Consider the following 9,196-nt stretch of genomic DNA (forward strand, 5'->3'; position numbering starts at 1 on the left):
CGGACCGTTACTGTGTTTCTGATCAGATGAGAAACAGAAGCTGTTTTGAAATCTAAATTCTCATAGAGTTCGAGATGATGACGTGTTTGTGAAGTGACGAATTTAATGATCAAGTGACGTGGTACTGTTGCCTTCAAGTGTTTCACGGACACATCAACATCGAGCTATGAACCACTTGACCGCAAATATTAAACCTTTGAAAATATGTCAGATGAAAGCTATTTGTTATCATTATGGATTTCAACACACAGCAGCGTTCGTGCTAAACGCAACGTGTTGTGGGGAAAGTGCTGTGAAATCCCGTGTAGGCGGTAGGCGCGGAGTGGCGGACTGGAGCACGTGAACGCAGCACAGTTCCATTCCAGAACCAGTGAGTTTAACAACAACATCATCTTCTTCCTCTTCCTCCTCTTCCTCTTCTTCGTCAGGGAGACTGAGCTTCACACGGACACTGACCGAGCCTCTCCGGGGACGATGTGAGTTCAGCTCATTCACCGGCGCCGCTGCTGCTGTCGGTGGCATGACGAAGAGGACACAGCCGGAGTTTGGGAAAAGGCTCGAAACTCAAACCACGTCGACTCCTGTGTCGTCGCGGCGTCAGGAGTCAGCGTCCGGGCACAAAGGAACCGAGACGGCCCCTCGTCGCCAGGTTAGAGCCGCTCTCCTCGACTCAAAACGGGGTTTTATTTTGTCTTCCCGAGTTTGGAAACGGGTTTCCCGTTAGCATGCCGCTGTGCTAATTAGCCAACTAGCCTCCAGCTCCTTGGACTAGCTTCCCTCAGTTAGCCACGTCCTGAGCCATTCCCCGTTAACTGTCCGTTTTCATATCGTGCACAATGCTGCAGTTGTCTGTGCAAAAATGCAATGTTCCATCATTTTATTAATAATCACCAGTGTCAAGTTTATATTTACTTGGTGCAATAATCCAACCACTGAGAAGTGACCTGCATTTGATCATTTTATAGCTTAGTTTGTCTTTAGGTCTGTAAGTATGTATTTTTTTCTATGTCTATTTTTGGTGTGTTAAGTTTACTTATTCGTTTACTTCTTGTTGTTTGGTCTGAATTGACAATAAAGTTCACCTTGACTTTGACTACATGACTAATAAAGTTTGATCCGCTATCTAATGGTCTAATGTAACATCCTTTAAAATTAAAAGGTACAAGCAACGTGTACATCCGTAAAAAAACATCTAATATTATGGGATACACAAATGTATTTGTGTTAACGGGTATTTGTAAACATGCCAGTAAACTGAGAAGTATTTGTAAATACTCTTTTAAATAGTACATTTCCTAAATAACACTGCATTGGTTTGAAAAATGATTTGTTTCTTCAACACGTGTGATAAGAATGACCATACCTCCATTTCTATATATTTTAATATACTAACTTTCTTCACGTATTATCTTAACTTTCCTTTATGTTTAATTACATTTTTTAATTCATACTAAATCCCTTTATTTGGTAAATTACCTGCAAAGTACTTTGAATATCATTTGAAAGGTGCCATGTAAACAGATATTGATTGATTATTCCTGAGGCACTTGATTCATATTTTGCATGTAATTGCAATATATGTATTAAGCATTTCTTTCTTAGGTGAGAGGGGCGTGAGTCCTGGGGTTTCATGGTGACACACATTGCACATGATGTCCATGAACTTTGAGCTTTAGGTTGCTGCTTCTATCTTGATTGTCATTGTGCAACGAGGACGAAGAGGGTGAATGGTTGTAGTTCAGTGCTGGGTTTAGATAGAGGTATTTATATTTGGGGATTTGTGAGTGTAGCAGCTCTTGTTTATTATGGATTTTTGATTAACCTCATGAACCAGATTCCTCGTAAGTTTGCTGCATTGTGGTTTCACTAAGAAGTAAGTGTGTAATGGTGATTTCTCCCTCTGACAGACTTACTTACAGAATGGACACAGACGTCTGCCCTGCTGATCAGTCCAACTCTGACTCTGTCCCTGTTAATGAAGCCTCCGGGGTTGAGGTCATTAGACGGACTGTGTCCGCTCTGCCAGGCTCAGAGGTGGAGGATCTGGACTCCTTCAACATGATTGAACCTCCTCCATTAGACTGGAGGTCTGACTCCTCCAGTGAGGCGGGCTCCGCAGACAACCTGGATGACCCAAGCTTCCCTCCTTCTGACAGCTTAGACAAGGCCAGTCCAGAGGAGCCAGTATTAGTATCTTTGGACATGAGTGACACAGTGGCTCAGATTGACATAAACCAGCAGGAACTGGTGCAAAAAAATTCAGAACCAGAGCAGAATACTGAGGTGGAAGCGGAAGAAGAGGATGTAGCAGTGGATGAGGAAGAAGAGGTGAGGCAAGAAGACTTGGAGGGTGTTGGGGAGAAGGAGGACAGGGAGGTAACATTCAGGGACATGGAAAATATAGAAACAGAAGAGGAAGTTCCTAACAGAACATCAGCTGACGAAGACCACAGCCGCATCCACTCCCTGCTCAGCCAGCTCCAACTGATGGAGGAAGAACCTCATCCCGATCATCGAACACCATCTCACCATCACTGCTCCAGCATGTCTGAGCAAGAAGCCTGCGCTTCATCCCTAATAACAGATAACAGCACTGAAACCACTGGGTTGCTGTTCTCTGAAAGCCACCAGAGAGACGTGCTAGGGCTGCTTCAGTGCACAGAGATCGGTGCTAGACCACGTCCCACCTCTTTGCCCCACATAGGAGAGGTGGACGCAGTGGTGTCAGTTTCCTACAGTCAGGGGGATGCACAGAAGTTCTGGGGGCATTATAGGAATGGGCAACATCAGCGCCACAGGGAGGACTCCCTCTCCTCTCTGCCTGACGAAGAGTATCCTGAACCAGTGTGGATGAAGCTGGGTGAGGAGCCTCCGGATGAAGAAGCGGCTGCAGACAATGAAAAGGTGGGTCATGTTGAAAATAGTATAATAAGGTAAAAGGCCCGAAAAGCGATCCGATATCACAATAATGATCTTTTAAAGTTAATTTTATCAGCTAATGCATTGCTATAATCCTTAATTTTCCTCTTTGCTGTTACAGCAGAGTGCTGATGATCGCCCTGCTTACAAAGACGGTAAATCATATCACTACATTTCTTTCATTGACACTATAAAGAATAGAAGCAACGTCATTTTATAACCAATGCTGTTTTGTATCTTAGTGCCTGGTCCCTGTGATCCTGAAGACCTGTTGGATGGGGTGATATTTGGGTCCAAGTATCTGGGCTCCACTCAGATCAAATCCGAGAAGAACCCGTCTACCAACGCTCGTATGACTCAGGCTCAGGAGGCTGTGGACCGAATAAAGGTGAAGTCCATCATGGATGCTGCTTTGAAATGGAAGCACAACACAACAGACGTGAACATTAAGCACAGCAGTTTCTGTGCCATATTGCTATAGTGTTTCTGTGAGGTAATGTTTCAGTAAAGCTTTTTCTGACTAATATACCATATATGTATACATTTAAGATCTTTCTATTACCATAAGATCAACTTGCTGGCGATGTCTTCATATACTCGTACTTACGATAACAGAAACCAAACAGTTGTTCTGAGATTGAGCGGATGTCCCGCACTCTTTTGACTGGACTGTGTTTCTTTCAGGCTCCAGAGGGTGAGTCTCAGCCAATGACAGAAGTGGATCTGTTCATCTCGACGCAGCGAATCAAAGTGCTCACTGCTGACACACAGGTACAGTACTGTACATTGTCTCAATGTAGTTCTTTAGCTATCTTACTTTCCTCTAGTTTGAAAACTTTGATCAGCATATCATCATTTTCTAAAGCACTATTATACAATTGTACTCAATCAAAATATAAGAGTGTAGCATTATAAAGTATTATTATTATTATTATTAGGTACAATTGGTTGTGTCAAAGATTTTTCTACCATTTATACTGGTTGCATTCCTGGACTTTAAGCAAACAAAATCTGTGGATGGATCAGTGGAATCTCATTTGATGACAGGTCTTAAAGTGGATTAAATTATGAGGTTTAAGTATATTAGAATCTTAATTTTCAGGTTTTAAGGATAATTTATCAGCATACTGTCGGTTTGCTTAAATAAATTGAAGGTTTTTGGACAACTTGTTGTCAGCTTAGACGTCTGTAACTGCCGGTATGTGTCCAGTGTTCTTACTAACTCTTATCATGAAAAATGATTAAATTCAGAGTTTGATTTCCTTTTTCAAAAACATACGTTACTGTACTTAAGTTTTCTAAGGCAGCAGTACGCCTCTTAATTTTCACCTCCACATTGAGCTCTCACAGCAGGAATCCTTAATATAGAACTGGGGGGGGATTTAATATGAGAGCACTGCAGTAATGTTGCAGTTATAGTTGAGTCTATTTTTTCCTCAACTGTGTGGTTGAATTGTCAGGGGAGTGAAAGTGGGTCATTTACTGTCAGCTCCCCCTTTAGCATGGGTGTGCCTCACTGCAACTCACTGAGTTTCTTAGTTTCAATTATTGATTACAAATGATATTCTTACGATTTAAAACACAGAAGCATTTAAAGGAAAATCATACTTTATTATTTAGTTTATTATTCTATATGCAAGAAGAAAACCTTTTGGCAGTTCACTCATTTAAACTGTTGCTTTAAAGGACGCTGCAACGACAGTTTAAAATCATTTCATGTCTAGTTTTTCTCTTACACACACTTATATTTCAATGTCCTGTGTTATAGCAGCTTGTTGTACATGTTTAGTGTCTCCTGTTACCTTGAGGAGTTTTAGAAATGTGTACAGTACTTATTACAATTAAAAATAAAGGTGGGGTCATGTTCTTTGTCATGAATTTTCTATTATAAGTCACCGCAGGTGAAGCTGAAAACCAGACCTTCCTGTCATTTCCTTTTCTAACTGTATTAACCCCATCATTACTTCTTTCTGTCAGGAAGCGATGATGGATCACGCTCTGCAGATGATCTCTTACATTGCCGACATTGGTAAAATCGTGGTCCTCATGGCACGAAGGAAGCGTAAAGGACAGGATAGTGATCCTCCCTCTGACTCCACCTCGCCGTCATCCTCCTCGGGTTCGCAGAAGAAGTGCTTGATGATCTGTCATGTCTTCTCCTCTGAGGATGTGAGTCAGTCTTTAAAAAGTGTTACAGAAGGACGACATTTAATTTCTAAACTTTTATTTGACTTATTGCATCGAAAATTTTCAACCCTGGACTCCCAACATCTGCTGTGGTGGCTAGACGATAAAAATAAGTGTTCCCTGCCCTGTTTCTATGATCTTCAAAGTGGCCACAACTTAATCTCTTCAGCACGAGCCTGGCGCATTTAGGCAAACATCAAGCAAACAACTGGCTTTATTAAAGTTTTTCTTGCTCCTTGCAATTTTGTATAAATCAGATCAAATGTGTTGCTTCCTGCTAGACAACAGTTTCAGCTTCAGCTTGGCCTGCTTTCCTTCCTCCAGACAGCCAGCAAGATCTCATGAATGTAAAAAAGGTCTGGCTGTCGTCCCAGTTTCCCACAGTTGGCCAGACTGAATGGGAAGAGTTTCTTTTAGAAATTTAATTGGCTACGACCCACTAAAGGCCATGAAGCTCCTGTCTCCTCAGCTAGGTTTTCCCAGCTTAACTTATTTCATATGATTCCTTTTATTCAGAAATACATTTCACAGTGGGGACGACTCAATAAATTAGCATTTTAAAATATAACTATGTTGAAACAGTATAAAAAAGGCATCACCTTTTATGGAAAAGAAGGGAACTTTTTTTAGGGTGTGACATTTGTTCTATTTAGTGTTTTGCAAATTAGCTCATTTGTTTTAATTTGTTAATATGAAAATATGAGGTGAAATATATATTAAACCTGCCATCTAGATCCAAAAGTCTTATCACAGATGTTAATGCAACAACTCTGTTGAAACCTCTTTTCTCTTCTCTCGTGTTTCTTCATTCAGGCTCAGACGATAGCCCAGGCTATTGGTCAGGCGTTCGGCGTGGCCTATCAGCAGTTCCTTCATACCAACGGCCTCAAAGCCAGCGACCTGAGGCCCGGCGAGTACAGCGACTACCTGGAGAGTCAGGAGCTCTACAACGGAGACCTGGCCCACTTCTCTGACTCTCAGAACCTCAGAGATGTAAGCAGCTTTATATCGGTTTCACATCATCAAAATACAGCAGGCCTGTGTTGAAGTAGAATCAGTTTCTCATTCATACACCACATGTGTAATTTATAGCTAAGGTGACCATTAAAACAAAGGTAGTGAAAATTTGAAAGTATATTTTTAAGAAGACTCCTGTTAGATGTAGTTATTTTTCCTCAAGTGTGTTATGTAGATTTTTTGTGAATGACTAAATAGATTGAACATAATTTGTAAGAGAGTAATTGGTTAACTAGATTTCTGTGTGTGGTTCAGGTGGCCATTACCAAGGCTGCTGGAGAGCTCCTGGGGGTAGCAGTGGTGGAGTCAGGCTGGGGCTCAATCCTGCCCACTGTGGTGGTGGCCAACCTACTTCACGGAGGTGCAGCTGAGCGCTCCGGCGAGCTCAGCATCGGTGACCGCATCATGTCCGTTAACGGCACCAGCATGGTGGGTCTGCCTATCACCACCTGCCAGAACATCATCCGGGTAAGAAGAGAAGCTTCTGCACAGACCTATCATTAAAATGACAACAACAGTATTAACAATGATGATAAAAGTCGTGGCGGTTTGAGTTTATGCTGGAATTTTTCAGTAGCTTCAGATACACTGCCTCAAGTGGTCATTTACATATACTTGCTCAGGTAGTATCCTAAAGGCACACTAGATGGCAGTGTGTCTCCATGCAGTGTGAGAATGTCTCAGTAATGATTTGATTCTGTTTTCTTTAGCAGAAAAGTTGAATTTTCTCCTTTTCCTGTTCTTATGTCCTTGAAAACAAGACAGTTTGATCTGCAAAGTAATGAGAAACATTTTTCAAACAAAACAACATAATGCCATCATTTATAACTCATGGAAATCACGGAATCAACAACAGTGCCAAAATGCTTAAGGGGCTGTGATGTATTGAGTAAATCCAAGTGGATGTTTTTATAGACAACTACCAACAATGAGGCTCAAAGTCTCATAACACAGACAACATAATAAAAAGTAATGTTATACAGTCACCTTTTAACCTCTTGCTCTTATTGTTCCTGACATTTTCTTCCATCTAAGGACCTGAAAAGCCAAAAGTACTTGAAGCTCAGCATCGTCCACTGCCCTCCGGTCACCAGCGCAATTATCAAGAGACCAGATCTCAAGTTTCAGCTCGGCTTCAGTGTGGAGGACGGCATTGTATGTCAATATTCATATTTAACTGTGTCGATATCAAGTCGGGTGTGGAAGCCCACACAGCTAATAGTTTTATTTTGTGCTGTTTTAGGAAATCATGTTATTGGAGAATGGTTAAATTAAACAACCTCCCTGAGCATTGTTCCACAAGACTCTGATCATGACTCTAAACCCAATACAAATTCCAGATAACTGAAAAACCCGTTTACACAAACATTTATTAATCTGTTTTGATGATAAACTGTTAGTATTGCCTTGGTAAATAAAAGGCAAATTAACCACCAGTTTTTTTTAAGGTTATCTAAAGAATGTAATAAAATATTAAACGGATGAACCAAGGAAGCCTTCATCAACTCCACTTAGTATTTTTGTTTTAAATTTGAATAGTTAAAGTTGACCTTGGGAACATGACTTTATAAAATAATCATGATCATCTGTTCTTTTAACCCAGCTTTCAAACATGTTTAAATAACATCTTGAATTTAAAATGTCTCTATTTCCTCGTTGCAGATCTGCAGTCTGATGCGGGGCGGTATAGCAGAGAGAGGAGGCATTCGTGTCGGGCACCGCATCATTGAAATAAATGGACAAAGTGTTGTCGCCACGCAGCACGAAAAGATCATCCAGATCCTGACCAATGCAGTTGGAGAGGTGATTTTAAATGCTGGAATTTATTTGGAGGATCTGAAAAGGGATCATTATGTATTCTCACAGTTTGAATCTTGATTTTCTTTTTCCTCTCTGGGCAGATTCACTTGAAGACGATGCCTGCTTCGACATATCGGCTCTTAACGGGACAGGAGCAACCAGTGTTTATTTGAGCATTTCTGCAAGGGGCGAAAATACTGCACAGTATTCAACCTACATGAACTTTTGCCAAACTCAGAAAATATTATGCAATTGATTGTACACCATATCATGAGCTGTTGTCACACCACTGAACACAACAAATTAGTCTAGCTATATATTTTAAATTTAAAGTCGATTAGACTTTTTTTAAGACTTATTTTAAAGTGCGAATAGATGTTAGCTCTCATTCTTTATTTATCAGATATTTAACAATGCAGGAAATGGCTGAGATGCAAAGATATTTTTTTTTATTCACTACTTCACATGGTGGTGAACAGTGTTGAGTGATCACGAGTTTTCCAACCTGGTGTGCCCGAGGCAAACATGCTTGATGCGGGGAATCTGAATTGAATCATTAGAGAGGGTCAGTGTATTTCATTGTAATGTCCTTCCAGTGTCGTGTATCAAGTGTCTGCAACAAGCTTCAGAGGAAGGTGCTGGGTGCGACGCTCTGTTTCTATTCATACAATGTTTTTCTTACTGTGCCTGACAGTTAGCAGACACCCTGCTCAACTGAGGGTAACTGCCTTATGTGACAGAGAGATTCATATATTTTTAAGACATTGCTGTTTTGGGGATGTTCATTAAAACGATCTGTATGATGACTTTTTTTATTTTATTTATTGAGAAGCCATTGCTTGATGAGTAGGTTTCAGTTTCTACATATTAAATGAAACCTTTTGAAAATGGAAACATTTTGTATGGGGTTCTGCTGAGTCATGATCATATTTTAAATGGGACCATCCTGTTTTTAAACAAAACTATTAAACTGCAAATGATTATTATTGACACTATTTTAATAAGCGATTGGTATAATATGTAATGATGTGCTGTTTATATTAAGAATATCTCCTCTCACCCCAACCGGACGAAGCAGATGGCCGCCCACTGAGTCTGCTAGAGGTTTTACTTCAAGTTGATGAGGGAGTAGTTGTTTTGTGTCTCTCTTCACAATCACCAAAGTGCTGCTCATTGTTAGAACTGTCCAGTTTCTCTATACATTTTAACGTCTCAACCTTAATGTGTTATATGTTGCTTAAAACGGATTTGAATTGAATAACTTAGATTTTTA

The 9,196-nt window shown here is 40.5% G+C and overlaps 1 protein-coding gene across 2 annotated transcripts; it reads left to right on the forward strand.

Annotated features, from left to right (window-relative positions):
• Positions 1-344: 344 nt before the first annotated feature.
• si:ch73-40i7.5 (amyloid-beta A4 precursor protein-binding family A member 3) lies at positions 345-8,817 on the forward strand. Of its 2 annotated transcripts, none has more exons than XM_053429815.1 (11): positions 345-649; positions 1,908-2,904; positions 3,041-3,074; positions 3,162-3,307; positions 3,604-3,690; positions 4,897-5,088; positions 5,920-6,099; positions 6,379-6,591; positions 7,159-7,278; positions 7,786-7,926; positions 8,025-8,817. In XM_053429815.1, exons 2-11 carry the CDS (start codon positions 1,921-1,923, stop codon positions 8,094-8,096), a joined length of 2,169 nt encoding a protein of 722 aa, XP_053285790.1. In that variant the 5' UTR covers positions 345-649; positions 1,908-1,920; the 3' UTR covers positions 8,097-8,817. The 2 variants fall into 2 exon arrangements, with proteins under 2 accessions (XP_053285790.1, XP_053285791.1); XM_053429816.1 differs by having other exon boundaries at positions 3,044-3,074.
• Positions 8,818-9,196: the final 379 nt, after the last annotated feature.

Source organism: Pleuronectes platessa, chromosome 9 (assembly GCF_947347685.1).
Source record: "Pleuronectes platessa chromosome 9, fPlePla1.1, whole genome shotgun sequence".
In the NCBI taxonomy this organism is placed as follows: Eukaryota; Metazoa; Chordata; class Actinopteri; order Pleuronectiformes; family Pleuronectidae; genus Pleuronectes; species Pleuronectes platessa.

Bases quoted from the DNA above. Each gene is read 5' to 3' on its own strand.
- si:ch73-40i7.5 (XM_053429815.1), top strand. From the start codon at position 1,921: ATGGACACAGACGTCTGCCCTGCTGATCAGTCCAACTCTGACTCTGTC. The intron at 3,308-3,603 runs GTGAAGTCCATC...TGTTTCTTTCAG, and splicing joins AGGCTGTGGACCGAATAAAG to GCTCCAGAGGGTGAGTCTCA. The intron at 7,279-7,785 runs GTATGTCAATAT...TCCTCGTTGCAG, and splicing joins TCAGTGTGGAGGACGGCATT to ATCTGCAGTCTGATGCGGGG.